Source organism: Carlito syrichta, unplaced genomic scaffold, assembly GCF_000164805.1.
Source record: "Carlito syrichta isolate Samal-C Ts95f unplaced genomic scaffold, Tarsius_syrichta-2.0.1 Scaffold130493, whole genome shotgun sequence".
In the NCBI taxonomy this organism is placed as follows: domain Eukaryota; kingdom Metazoa; phylum Chordata; class Mammalia; order Primates; family Tarsiidae; genus Carlito; species Carlito syrichta.
In genome coordinates, this window is record NW_007074589.1 from 68875 (window position 1) to 83764 (window position 14890).

The 14890-nt window shown below is 49.2% G+C and overlaps 1 protein-coding gene across 1 annotated transcript in view; it reads right to left on the reverse strand.

Moving 5' to 3' along the window:
* The window catches only part of UNK (unkempt family zinc finger), a 42051-nt gene that overhangs the window by 11138 nt on the left and 16023 nt on the right, over nt 1–14890 (reverse strand). The window contains exons 2-7 of the mRNA XM_008049081.2: nt 5277–5486; nt 3859–4035; nt 3563–3693; nt 2861–2996; nt 2171–2288; nt 1145–1229 (exon numbers count right to left, since the gene is read on the reverse strand). Of these exons, the coding sequence (XP_008047272.1) occupies nt 1145–1229; nt 2171–2288; nt 2861–2996; nt 3563–3693; nt 3859–4035; nt 5277–5486 (857 nt within the window). The remainder of the gene's footprint in view (nt 1–1144; nt 1230–2170; nt 2289–2860; nt 2997–3562; nt 3694–3858; nt 4036–5276; nt 5487–14890) is intronic.

Sequence of the window (14890 nt, forward strand, 5' to 3'; positions counted from 1 at the left end):
GGCTCCGGCGATCCTTCCGCCTCAGTCTTCTGAGTAGCTGGAACTACAGGCGTGCGCTACCACGCCCGGCTGATTTTTTATTTATTGTAGAGATGAGGTCTAACCAAGCTGCCCAGGCGGGTCTCAAACCCACAGGCTCAGGGAATCCACTCACCTCAGCCTCCCAAAGGCGTAGGATTATAGGCTGAGCCACCGAGCCCAGCTTAAAGTTTTTTTTTTTAACTTTAAAATAACCTACGGGCCGGGCGTGGTGGCTCGAGCCTGTGATCTCAGCACTTTGGGAGGCCGAGGTAAGGGGACTGCCTGAGCTTACGGGTTTGAGAACAGCCTGGGCAACTTGAAGAGACCTCATCTCTACAATAAATCAAAAAATTAGCCAGGTGTGGTAGGTAGCGCACGCCTATGGCTCCAGATACTTGGAAGGCTGAGGTGGAAGGATTGCCTGAGCCCAGCAGGTTGAGGCTGCAGTGGCAGTGAGCAAGCCACTACACTCCAGCCTGGGTGATGGAGTGAGACTCCAACTAAAAAAAAAAAATTAAGTTTGTGACCCGCCTGGGCAACTTGGTGAGACCTCATCTCTACAATAAATCAAAAATTAGCTGGGCGTGGTAGCATGCGCCTGTAGTTCTGGCTACTTGGAAAGCTGAGGTGGAAGGATCGCTGGAACACCAGCAGGTTGAGGCTGCAGTTGCCGGGAACGGCCACTGCACTCCAGTCTGGGCAACAAAGTGAGACTCCAACTCACAAAAAAAAAAAAAAAAGAAAATGACCTACAGAGGTTGCATCATATTTTGACTAGAAGCTGGAGCAGAGCTTAGTAGAGAAGAGTTCTGTGTTGTATTAGTGTATCTGTCATGGGTATGACATGGGATGGTTAGAGAGATTTGCTATGTCAGCTATGAAAGGCACCGTTCCTTACCCTGCCTGGGACCGTGAGTGCCTGACCAGGGGGATAGTCCCTAGAGTTTCTATATGACAACAGAATCTCCAAGCCTTTGAGGTCAGTTCCTGAGAAATGAGGTGAATGGAATGTCCAATGGAGACAAGGCCTGCTCCTGGCATGCTGCCAGAGGCTATTGCCCTGCCTGAGCCCAAGGAGTAGGGTTTGAGGAGGGAGGAGGAGAGGGCACTGGGAACAGCATACGTTCTATGTGGGCAAAGGCGCAGAAAGGTCCTCGGGGACAGCTGCCCGACTGTTGCATGTCGTTGCACTTGGTGGATTTGTAGATCTGGAGAAAGCAGAGCAGAGGCGGATCAGGTTTGGGCCTTGAGAGAAACACAGCTTCCCCTCCTTTAATATGGATGCAGCAGCAAAGTAGTCTCTTCCCCTGGTCCCTCCCCCTCTACCGTTCCACTCTACTCCCTTAAGCCTACCAACTTCTTACTCAAATTCCAGGGGCAGCCTAACCCCACTCCCACCTCTACTACAGCCTACCATTCTGGGGTCACAAGTCCTACAGCCTCACAAAGCAATCCTCTTCAGCTCTCTCCACTCATGGTCTTGGCCAGGCTCCTGGGCCAGGCACCCCCCTCCAGATGCCCCCTGTCAAGGTACCCTGGGTTGCAATCTATACTGAGTCTAATTTTCCACTCTGCTACCTGCAGCCACATGAGGTAGTCTCTGTCCATATGTCTACCTAGGGTGCCCTGGCTTCCATGGAACCAAGGGGAGGAACTATACGAGCCTCTCTATGTTGCCCAAGACTTAAGCACACTGCTATGGCCCAGGGTCACTCATGGGGACAAGAAACAACATCATGGAGGTGGCTGGTACCCTAGGCTCTGATCTGGGACAGGATAACCAGAAGGGTTTTTAAAAAAAAAAAAATTACTATTTAAATCCTGATGTCACTGGATTGTAAGTACCCTAAGCAGCCTAAAGCCCATAATGGCCAAGTTACCATGCTATCTATGCCCACCCTGGCAGGAAAACAAAACTGGAAGCAGAGAGCTGCTTGGCGAGTTTATATTCAGAACAAGAGAAGCTACCAAAGTGAAGGTCAAGGGCTCCTATAGGCATTGCCTGAGGGGGCTGGTGGCCAGGAGTCCCTCTTCCAGGAAGGTATCAGGGTGGGTTCTATCAACATTTGCCCTGACCCTCCTTGCCTTGCTTCTTGCTTCCCAAAAGGAATACGTGAAGCCACCCACTGCCCCTGCTCCAAGAGCCCACCTCCGGGTGGAATTGTTGCTCCGTGCGAGTGTGGCAATATTGGCAGGTATCTCCATTTTCACACTTGCCGGGGTCTCCCCACTCATCCCCATGCTTGACATTTGGACACGGAGACGACCTGGTCCAAGGAGAGGGTGGGGTCAGATGGAGGCTAGAGAGAATGAAATTAGGGCCTAGAGGCTGCCACGTGAATCCCTACTCAGGATCCCTCTCTGGTCTCCCTGCCTCAGAGAGGCAAAGGCACAGAAATGGAAAAGACCAGCTGCAGAGAGAGGGCCTTACTAGGACCAAAAGTCAGGCTGTTTCTCTGGCCCAGCCTGGCTGCATCACCAAGAATACCGCCTTGTTCTTGTCAGCCAAGCCCTCCCTCCAAGCACCACACCAGCCCAGGATGGGTCAAGCTAGAGCCACAGTCATACTTCCCACACTGTGGCCTGACCCTAGCCAGCACATTTCCCTCAGGAGCAGAACTGGAGGGACCACAGAGACGTTCTTACCAGGATCTTCATTCATGCAAGAGGTGGACCTGAGCTCCCATCACTCAGTCATCCTCACTATTCGCTCCCACTGTCCCTGAGCCCACCTCCCAAAGTAATGCCCAGAGCCCACCTCCCAAAGTAGCCATAGTGGGAGCAGCCTCTGCCATGACCCCTTCCTCCCTCCCATGGCTGCCTCCTGGGGCCAAAGGACCTGTATTTGTGCTTCCGGGGGCTCCGCCGCCGGTCCTTGCTGTTGTGGTAGTAGGGACAGGCATAGCCTTGGCGGCACAGCCGCGGGGGCTTCTTGCAAGGCTCCGTCTTATAGTTCCCCAGCACATAAGCAGTCTCTGCACGGGGGGGCCAGAGGGCAGGGATCAGGCAAGGGGAGCTGGAGTACCCTGAGAACAGTAGGAGTGAAGCGGAGGAAAGGGCAAGGAGAAGTCACTGGGAAGGAGTCCAAGAACTGAGGTTCCTGTGAGAGATGTACACAGGGCCACCTCCTCACAGGCCAGGGGCGCACTGGTGGGGCCAATGCCAAGGCTGAGCCCCAGGTGAGGTAAGGAAGACAGGTGCTGTCCTTCACTGGACACACTCACAGCTCACAGGGCAAAAAGGGCACAGAGGGTCGAGAACACAGGTGTGCATGCTTATATGCGTGTGTGTGTTTGTCTATGTGGAAGCCTGGAGGGATCGTGGAACATGATGTATCTGGGAAGTGCCCCCAAAACGTCTTCTGAAAAACAGGTGTAAGGTGGGATGAAGGGGCTGGGCACTTCCCTGCAGAGGTGGTGGCTTCAGTTGGCGAAGGCAGGAGGTGGTGGTAAAGCCAAGTCCTCAGGCAGCTGTGAGCAGGATAGGGGAGGGGCACACGCTTGGTTGGAGGGAGCACGGCCAACCATGGGGCCACCTCTACCTTGCCACCGAGGTTCTTCACTGAGGATTTTTTCTATCATGGCATGGCTCGCAGCCCCAGCCGATGGGCCCTCAATGCTGCCCTCTACTGTGGTCTGGCCGTTCTGCAAGGCCTCCATGGCCTGGAGCTCCCTGGGAGGAGAGGAAAGAGCAGAGAGAGTAGGGAGGGGGCATGAGGGGTAGGAACCAGAGTGCCAGCCCTCCACTGCAGTCTACGGTACTCACCATCATCAGCTGTTAGGTCCCTGCCCCAGATCCCAGCCTACCGCCATCAGCCCAGCCCAATCCCCAGCCCACCTGATATCGTAGACAGGGGAGCGGAGATCATGGGGCCCATGGGCAAAAGCGCAGTGCAGGCCGTTTTTGGTGCAGTTGCCTTTGGAGTCTGTCTCGTGGATGCAGATTCCAGTTTTGTAGTAACGAAGGTGATACCTGCGCTCAGTGTCCCCTGTGGTCCTGTGCAGGAATGGGCACCTGGAACACATCAGTGGATCACTCAACTTTGCCCCCTGCAGCCTGGGCTATCCTGTCTTTTCTCTAAATACTGAAGGGCTTTCACTGTGATCCACAAGGTATGCTGATGGGGGCTCAAGGAGAAAACCAATGATAAGCCCTCTTGTGAGGTAAAAGAACTCCCCTCCTGTCACCTGCAGCCCAAAGAGGACCCAACAGTACCCAGAAATCCTAGGCAGAAAAGGCACCTGGGAGAACAAATGCTGACCAGACTTGGGGGCCCTCAGAGAAGCAAATGGCCCACTCTCAACTTGGGCATACCCTCTCATGCCCGGAGTGCTTCCTTAACCTGGAGGAAGGGGTGAGCAAGTCTTTGACCTTTTCGAGAAAGAGATGCTAATGCTAAGATGGTTCTGCAAGTTGTATCTACAGAACCCCCATGGAGCCTCTTGTTACCACTCTTGCAATGAAACAAATAACAAGCAAGATCAATGAATATTCTCACAGTGACACTCCCAGGTTTGTCATTTCCTATGTCTGTCATTGGTGTTTTGCCCTGTTTCTCTACAGAGATTTGCAGTAAGGTATTTAGGGCTAACAAATGTGGGAATTGAGCCAGGCACAGTGGCTCATGCCTATAATCCCAGCACTTTGGGAGACTGAGCCCATGGGTTCGAGACCAGCTCAGGCAACTTGGCAAGACCTTGTCTCTACAATAAATAAAAAAAATTAGCTGGGCACAGTGGCACGCACCTGTAGTTCCAGCTAGCTACTTAAAAAGCTGAGGCAGAAGGATTGCCTGAGCCCGACAGGTTGAGACTATGGTGACTGTGAATGTGTCACTGTACTCTAGCCTGGATGACAGAGTGAGGCTTCAACTTAAGAAAAAAACGTGGGAACTGAGAAGACTACCTCTCTAAAGAGTTGGCCTGGTTGGTAACTGCATGGATTGCAGTGGATGGTGGTAGGATAGGGAGAGGGTCTCTGTGATCTGCAGTGGAGAATGAAAAAGGCCCAGGGAGCCACCCTGGTTCAGATGTGGCCCTTAGGCGTAGCCAAAGAAAGGCCTCTTTTGGGCTTCCTAAAAGTGAGGAAAGGAAAGGGACCCCCAGCCCCCTGAGGATGGTAAGGTCTGAGCCCAGGTCCTGTACCAGAACTCCCAAAAGCAGCCTCTCACTGGCTTCCCAGAATCTGCCTTATCCTGAGGGCATCTGACCCAGGAGACATGGGGCTCTCCTCTGAGGGCAAGCGGGGGCACTCACTCGTCGCCCTCCGGGCAAAGGCCTGTAGCCTCGTCGTACTTGGTGCAGTAGACGTCGGGACTGTAGTTGAAGGTGCCGTCCCGACGGCGGATGGACCTGCGGCGCCGCTGGTTCACAAAGTGCCAGTGGAAGCAAGTGTAGGGCCGATGCTGTGTGCATTTGTGTTGCACAAAGAGAGGGCACTGCTCCGTGCGGAATTCCTTCAGGTACCTGCAGAGAAAGCCCCGTGTGGGGCAGGCCGGGAGCAGACAGTCAAGTCCCTTGCTTCCCAGCAAGAAGTTAGCCATCAACCCCGAGGGCCCTGTTCTTGGGTGCTACAGTTTCACTGGAATATCAGGAGAGACCTAGAACTACAAGGCTGGACCTCAGTATTAGGATCCATAACCAACACCCAGGTCCCATGCCCACCTGAAAGGCTGGAACCATAGAGCACAGGGCCCTCAGCAGTCAGCTGTCTGCCACGTTGACCAGCTGCGGTCTTAATCAGCAGCTTGGTTCTGAGGCCTCCCTGAGGTTCCCAGGCCAAACGACTAATCACAAAGGGCTGCAAACAAGAGCACGAGGAGCCTCTCTCAAACTTTCCATGGGTCTCTGCTGCCCAGGTCCACCTGCCAATGGCTGGAGGCTTCACCTGCATCAAGAGCAGGGCTGGGGCTGTGGGCGGAGGGAAGAAATCTGCAAGCACTTGGGCTTTTCAGCACAGGAGCTGAAAGCCCAGGTCACAAGGCATTCCTCTCAACTACAGACCCAGATAATTACTGTCCTGCCTGCCTATCTCCGCCCAGAGACATTTCCTAGCACTACCTAGGTAACGTATTTGGGAAGGAGCTCATACTGGCATCCTGAAGAGACCCTCCTTCCCAGCCTGGCTTGGTCCCAAGTCTCACAAGTGAGTACCTTTATCTATTTACATCCTGGGGACTTGAGGGCTGTCTCCTTGTGGCCTCCTCCCAACTCTCATTGATGGCTCTCCTCTGCCCTGTGTGTATAATGGCCAAGACACCCCAAAAAGCTCCTCTCCCACACCCTACTCAGTGAAAGGCCTCAGATCCACTTACCCCCTTACAGAACACACCATCCGTGTTCTTGTTCACTACGTGTGTCCAGGTTTGGGGTCTCCTAGACTGGGGGGCCCTCCCAGGAGGACAGGAAGCCAGTACAGTTCTCTCAAGTCTAACGATGCAAGCAACAATAGCTTGGGAGAGAGCACTTGGTGCCAATGAGGAAGATGGTTCCAGAAGGCTCAGAGTTTGTGTGCAGAAGGGAGTGTGGAGGGAGGAGCAGATCTGAAACATCTGCCTGGGCTCGTGGAGCTTGGATCTGGAGGGCATGAAACAAAGGCCAAAGGGTCCTGCCTATATCTTTGTCCATGCCAAGATATCCAGGACCCTCCTAGTCTGGTCATAATGAAGGTGTGGGGACAGGCAGACAGGTCCAAGACTGAGAGTTTTCAGATAGGTTTTCTTCATGCTAATGAAGAAATCTTCCCAATCTTGAAGCGTGGAGACGTGTCTAAGTGTATGTCTAGGTGGGGAAGGAGCACAAATAAGGGCTTCAGGGGAAGTGAAACCTCCATAGTTCTGGTGTGTATTCAGCAGCAGAGTGAGGCGTGGTTAGAATGGTCAGATTAAGTATGGCACACCCAGTTAAATCCGAATTTCAGATAAACAGTGAATAATTGTTTAAGCATTTCTATGCCCTAAAACTGCATGGGACATGCTTATACTAAAGAAATTATTGTTGCCTACCTGAAATTCCAATCTAACTGGTACTGTTTAAGAGACAGGGCCTCGCTATGTTGCCAAGGCTGGAGTGCCCTGGCTGTTCACAGGAGTGATCATAGCGTACTACAGCCCTGAACTCCTGGAATCAAGCAGGCTTCCTGCCTCAGTCTCTGGGGTAGGTGGGACTACAGGAGTGTGCCACTGTGCCCAGCTGGCATCCTGTATTTTTGGGGGGGGAGTAGGAGTCTCACTCTGTTGCCCAGGCTGGAATGCAGTGGTACGCTTACAGCCACTGTAGCCTCGACCTGCTGGGCTCAGGTAATCCTTCCACCTCAGCCTTCCAGGTAGGTGAAACTACAGGCACATGCCACCACGCCCAACTAGCTTATTTATTTATTTATTTAGAGTTAGAGTCTCACTCTGTCACCCAGATGGGAGTGCAGTGGCTGCTCCTGGCTACTGCAACCTCGACCTGCTGAACTCCGGTGATCCTTCTGCCTCAGCCTTCCAAGTAGCTGGAACTACAGGTGCACGCTACCACGCCCAGCTAATTTTTGATTTATTCTAGAGATGAGATCTCGCCAAGTTGCCCAGGCGGGTCTCAAACCCGCAGGCTCAGGCAATCCACTCACCTCAGTCTCCCAAGGCGCAGGATTATAGGCTGAGCCACTGAGCCCGGCTAGCTTTTTGATTTATTGTACAGACGAAGTCTCGTCAAGTTGCCCAGGCTGGTCTTGAACCCCTGGGCTCAGGCAATCCTCTTGCCTCCACTGCCCAAAGTGTTAGGATTACAGGCACGAGTCACTTTACCTAGCTGGTATCCTGTGTTTTTATTTGCTAACCTGCAATTCTACAGGTGACGTTTGTCTGCTTGGTGTCAGTGCCTCAACGAAAGCACAGGGAGACAGTATGGGGAAGAAACCGAGGATGTAGTCACACTGACTCTGGGCACAGTCTCTCTCTCTTGGAGGTGAGGTCCCTAAGGGCAAGAGCTAGATCTGGCATCTTGGAGCAGGTATGTCCACAGTGCCACATGCAGTTGAGGCTCCACAGAGGCTCTAGCTGGCAGGGTTACCAGAGATAAGGACAGACAATGAGACAACAAATGCCCTCAGAGCCTCATTTCCATTCCCACTGGCAGAGCCCTGGGCCAGGGACTTGGGACCCTTTCATGAACTGGCCTTGCCACTCTAGTCTCTCCCTTTTCAAGTAACAATGCACAGTGCTCATCATTTTTCCTAGAGTCCCAATTTTAATATTTTTAAAAAGCCTTTAGCCTCTCCCAGTAGTGGACTAAACACAAACTATTTAGCCTGGCATTCCAGGCCCTACATATCCAGCATGATGGACTTTTCCAGCATTGTTTCCCTAGATTCTTTTCCATTCCAGCCAATAAAACTAGAGTACTTGATGTCTTGCAGACAGACCTTTTCTCTTCCTGCCTTTGCTCATGTCTCTTTCCTTAACTGGAGAAAACTTCAAGGTTGAATTTAATGGTAATGAATCTTTTGATGCCACCACCTCCATGAAGTTTCCCTTGTGCTCTTGTCCCCAGCTAACAGCTATTATCCTCTAAGTTTTTACAGCACTTTTAGACATTCCCTTTGGCCCTTATCCTGCACTACATATTAATAATGTGTACATTTTTTCTCCAGTACTCAATTACACACTCCATAGCAAGTTTGTGAGAATCGGTTTAGCGCCTTGAATAAGCCAGGATTAAAAAACTAAGTTTACTAAATGAATACATCTCAAAATTAAAAAGTCACAGAAACAGCAAAGTTCACCAGTCAACACCAACAGGCTCACAATGCCACCACTAGGCAGAGCACTGAGAGGCAGAAGCCTAATCCTATTTCTTTGTAAGAAGTACTACAGTGCAGGTAACTTTTAATGTAGCAGAAGACAGGGCTGGCTTTGTCCTGCAGAAAAGCCCTTTATGAGAGACAAAGCTCAAAAACTCACTTTTTTTTTTGTTTAAGGTAAATTTATTAAAGACAGAGATACACTGCAAGATAGCAGCAGGCAGTACAGCACAGACAGCTGCCTGTTGTCTGCCAAAAGCAAAAGTTCATTTTCAATCATCAGATGAGAGAAAATTCTAGCCTTCTGTTTCAGTCATTAAAGGAAATGTACCATCCCTTACTTAGGAACCAAAATGTTTGCTCAGAATTCCCCATTCTCCTTCTGTACTCCCCACCTTGTGCTAACAGGAATGCAATGCCCAAAAGTTGGAAGAAAACCACTTGGAAATCACTTTTCTGCTTTTCATGGATTAAAATGAAACATAAGTTCAGTGGAAACACACACCCTCCTCCCCCTCCAAGATGTGGGGAGAGGACAGGACCATAGGACTAAATTATTCATATCCCGACCTCCCAGGAACACCTACACTCAAGGACACTACCCTTACCTGCTAGTAAGCACAGACTAGTTTCAAACTGGAAAGGACTTAGTGACCTACAGTGGACAGGATGAGTCAAGAAACCACTTAGGCCCTAAGTAAACAAGAGCTGCCAGAGAAAGCCACACCTCAGACCAAGGAGAGACCAACAAAGCCTGGAGGGGCACTGAGATTACTCATAGCTTCACCTCTGACAAGCAGTGCCTTCCTGTTTGTCCCACTGGAGGTGGATTCAAAGCTTTTATTCTTTTTTTTTTTTTAGATTAGAAAATATAGTTTATTTAGAAAGTAAGTTGGAGAGAGAGAGAGAGAGAGAGAGAGAGAGAGAAACAAAGAGAGGATTCACCTCCCCAAGGGAGGGAAGGGGGCCAAAGCTTAAGAAAACAAGGCTATGGCTGGGCTCGGTGGCTCAGCCTGTAATCCCAGTGCTTTGGGAGGCCGAGGTGAGTGGACTGCCTGAGCCCGCGGGTTCGAGACCCGCCTGGGCAACTTGGTGAGACCTCATTTCTACAATAAATCATAAAATTAGCCAGGTGTGGTAGCACACACCTGTAGTTCCAGCTACTTGGAAGGCTGAGGTGGAAGGATCTCTGGAGCCCAGCAGGCGAGGCTGCGGTGGCCGGGAGCGGCCACTGCACTCCAGTCTGGGCGACAGAGTGAGACTCCAACTCAAAAAAAAAAAAAAGAAAAGAAAACAAGGCTACACCATAGTTTAGCAAGGCAATGGGCAATGCTCTTTTTCCTTAAAAACTTTTACACTGGCTAGGCGCAGTGGCTCACACTACTCAAAAGACTCCAACTCAAAAACAAAAAAACCCTTTTACCTTGGTCGTTATGTTATCATGATGGTATGCTGAATGACCTTGGAAATTAGCTTCTGCTGCTAAAAAACGTAAAATAATATAAATGCAGCCAGGCTTGATGGCTCAGGCTGTAATCCCAGCACTTTGGAAGGTCGAGGCAAGTGGATTGCCTGAGCCCACGGGTTAAAGACCAGTTGGGGCAACTTGGCAAGCCCTTGTCTCTACAATAAATCAAAAATTAGCCGGGTATGGTAGCACGCATCTGTAGTTCCGGCTACTTGGAAGGGTGAGGCGGAAGGATTGCCAGAGCCCAGAAGGTTGACGTTGGGTGGCACTGAGTATGCGACTGCACTCCAGCCTTGGCGACAGAGTGAGACTCTAACTCACTCAAAATAAAAAGCCGGGCTCGGTGGCTCAGCCTGTAATCCCGCGCCTTTGGGAGATTGAGGTGAGTGGACTGCCTGAGCCCGCGGGTTCGAGACCCGCCTGGGCAACTTAGCGAGACCTCATCTCTACAAAAAATCAAAAATCAGCCGGGCGTGGTAGCCTGTAGTTCCAGCTACTCGGAAGGCTAAGGCGGAAGAATCCCCAGAGCCCAGCAGGTCGAGGCTGCGGTGGCCGGGAGCAGCCACCGCACTCCAATCTGGGCGACAGTGAGACTCCAACTCAAAAAAATAATAATAATATTAATAAAAAAATAAAAATAATATGCATTCATTAAAAAAAATCAAACAATACTGATTTATCTTCAATTTATTGAATTAGCTTTATTTTCCAAAACTCTAAAAAACAAGTCAGGCTACATGAAATCTAAGTTCAATCACTTGCCATACTAAATCAACAGTAATAACAAGTAAGGGATTAACAATAAATTAGGTAGGCTGGGCTTGGTGGCTCAGCCTGTAATCCCAGCACTTTGGGAGGCCGAGGTGAGGTGAGCCCGCAGATTTGAGACCAGCCTGGGCAAGTTGGAGAGACCTTATCTCTACAATGAATTAAAAATTAGCCAGGCATGGCAATACACACCTGTAGTTCTGGCTACTTGGAAGGCTGAGTGGAAAGATCGTCTGAGCCCGGTTGATGCTGGAGTGGCTGTGGGTGTGCCACTGCACTCCAGTCTGGGCAACAGAGTGAGACTCCAACTCAAAATAAATAAATAAGCCGGGCTCAGTGGCTCAGCCTGTAATCCCATGCTTTGGGAGGCTGAGGTAAGTAGACTGCCTGAACCTGCAGGTTCGAGACTTGCCCAGGCAACTTGGCAAGACCTCATCTCTACAATAAATCAAAAAAATAGCCGGGCACGGTAGCGCACGCCTGTAGTTTCAGCTACTTGGAAGGCTGAGGCGAAAGGATCTCCGGAGCCCAGCAGGTCGTGGCTGCGGTGGCTAGAAGCAGCCACTGTACTCCAGTCTGGGCGACAGAGTGAGACTCCAACTCAAAAAAAAAAAAAAAAAAAAAAAAAAGTCTTTTCACATAGATAGGTACTGCCAAATACTGGTATCATCCCACAAGCATATGACAGTCATGCCTTAGATGACATCTGGTGTAAACTCAGTTGCACAGGTAAATTTTGAAATATGGAAATTTCCTTAGCATTCACATCAAGATGCAAAATCACTGCTAGAAATGTAGCTTTCATTTGGAAAATGTGTGCAGGAATAGAGTGTTCCTTTGTTTTACTGTGGACAGCACAGAAGTATATAAGGTACCTTAATATGACATAATGGTTTAAATATTAGTTGTCATCAAAACATAAGCACTGTTTTCCTTTGTAATTTTAGGTTGAATTCATTAAGAAACATTACCAAGTTTGCAGCAGAAGCTAATTTCCAAGGTCATTCAGCATTCAACAGTGGTGGTTGAGAGCAATTCTCATTCAGAAAAACTTCAATCTCAGCCCTGAGTTAAAAAAACTGCAAGAAAACTACCACTGCTAAGCCATCAAACTGCTGTGAAGTAGGGCACATAAGAATGTTCAGCTTCTATTTCTGACAAAAATGTATGTATTCAATGACAGTGAAGTCCACAAGAGTGAGTGAAATTCATCACTGATGCTAACAATTCAAGAACATGATAAACTCAAATATTTTCTGCAAAGCCCCTGTTGATAATACAAAGAATAACTACCTTACATTTTCACAAGCTTTGTAAATGTGTCCAATTAAATCTCTTTCTGCTCCACACGTTTACCACCATCAGTTGTAAGAGACACTAGCAGATTACACTTCAGATTGTACTGAGTTAGTGTTTTCTTTTTTTTTTTTTTGAGTTGGAGTCTCACTCTGTCACCCAGACTGGAGTGCGGTGGCCGTGACCAGCCACCGCAGCCTCGACCTGCTGGGCTCCAGTGATCCTTCTGCCTCAGCCTTCCAAGTAGCTGGAATTACAGGCGCGCGCTACCGCGCCCGGCTGATTTTTTGATTTATTGTAGAGAGGAGGTCTTGCTGCCCAGGCGGGTCTTGAACCCGCGGGCTCAGGCAATCCACTCACCTCAGCCTCCCAAAGGCGCGGGATTACAGGCTGAGCCACCGAGTCCGGCTGAGTGTTTTCTTAACCTTTTTGAAAATATTCTCACCTTAGTTATTCCAAGCAGACTGTTCATAGAAGTTAATTCTTCAGTCACTTCAAATCTGGCACTGATTCCATGAATAAGAAAAAACTAAACAATAACATCTCTTTTTTTTTTTTTTTAGTTTTTTTTTTTTTTGAGTTGGAGTCTCACTCTGTCGCCCAGGCTGGAGTGCAGTGGCCGCTCCCGGCCACCGTGGCCTCGAACTGCTGGGCTCCGGCGATCCTTCCGCCTCAGTCTTCCAAATAGCCGGAATTACAGGCATTTGGCCGGCTGATTTTTTGATTTATTGTAGAGATGAGGTCTCGCTGCCCAGGCAGGTCTCAAACCCGCGGGCTCAGACAATCCACTCACCTCAGCCTCCCAAAGGCATGGGATTACAGACTGAGCCACCGAGCCTGGCTCTTTTTTTTTTTTTTTTAAGTTGTAGTCTCACTCTGTTGCCCAGGCTGGAGTGTAGTGGCATGCTCACAGCCACCTCAGCCTCGACCTGTTGGGCTCAGGTGATTCTTCCACCTCAGCCTTCCAAGTAGCTGGAACTACATGCGCACGCCGCCTCACCCGACTAATTATTTTTTTTGTGATTTATTGTAGAGATGAGGTCTTGCTAAATTGCCCAGGTTGGTCTTGAACTCCTGGTCTCAGGCAATTCTCTCGCCTCTGCCTCCCAAAGTCCTGGGATTACAGGCATGAGCCACTGCTCCCGGCCAACAGTAACATTTTAAATTCATCAAGATCCAAGAAAAACCACATTAAATCATCTGCCTTCTTTTGTAATTGACTATTGATACTGTTCCCAAAGTCCTCAACATTTTGAGAAACTGTTCTTGCTGAAACTGAAAAGCTAACATTCTCAAACAAGTTTGTGGTCTCTGGACACACTTCTCTAGCTGCTGCAATGAAATACAATTTAATTAACATCAGTAAATAGCTTTCCTTGCTTGGCTACAAATAAGCCACTCAGAAACTTAGTTCAGTTAGAGACTCATTTTCATTTTTGTGGAGAAATTCTACTGTGATAAAATAATCTCTTTGAAATGTTCTAATTTTTCTGACCATTTCTTTCCTATGAGTTGGGAATGTTGTGATGACTGCTTGTTCTGGTGTTGATACACTTTCAGCACAGTTGTCTTTATTAGCTGCTTTGCCACCAAATTTGATAACAAAACAATCCACATGCCACTGTGCCTTAAAAGCGTGATATTTGAAGTCCACTTTTCTCTTCCTCTCGTTTTGACATAAGGCATAAGAGGTATGAACTAGCCAAGTGGTAGCTCACAACTGTAACTGCAGTACTTTGGGAGATGGAGGTGATAGGATTGCTTGGGTTCACAGGCTCAAGACTGGTCTGGGCAACATGGTGAGACTCTATCTCTACAATAAATCAAAAAATTTGCCAGGCAAGGTGGTACATGTGTGTAGTTCCAGCTACTTGGAAAGCTGAGAGGGAAGGATTGCCTGAGCCCAGCAGGTTGAGGCTGTGGTGGCCGTGAGAGTGTCACTGCACTCCAGCCTAGGCAACAGACTGAGATTCCGACTCAGAAAAAAAAAAGAGGTATGCACTGGTAATAAAGAGTAAATAAAATGTCATGATTTGCTGGTAGACACAGCACAGGAAACACTGTTAAGTGCATTAAGCAGCAAAATAAAGTGATGAGCCCCATGTAGTATCTGTTGAAACTACTTGACTCTCCATTTGTAGTGTGCAAGCAGCCATGGGAAATATATAAATGAATGAGTGTAGGTTTAATAAAACTTTATTTATTTATTTTGAGTTGGAGTCTCACTCTGTTGCCCAGAGAGTGTAGTGGCTGCTCCCGGCCACCACAGCCTCGACCTGCTGGGCTCCGGCGATTCTTCTGCCTCAGCCTTCCCAGTAGCTGGAACTGCAGGCACGCGCTACCACACCCAGCTAATTTTTTGATTTATTGTAGAGACGAGATCTCGCCAAGTTGCCAAGGCAGGTCTCGAACCTGCGGGCTCAGGCAACCCACTCACCTCAGCCTCCCAAAGTGCGGGATTACAGGCTGAGCCACCAAGCCCGGCTGGTTTTCAAATTTTTTTTTTTTTTTCTGAGTTGGAGTCTCACTCTGTTGCCCAGACTGGAGTGCAGT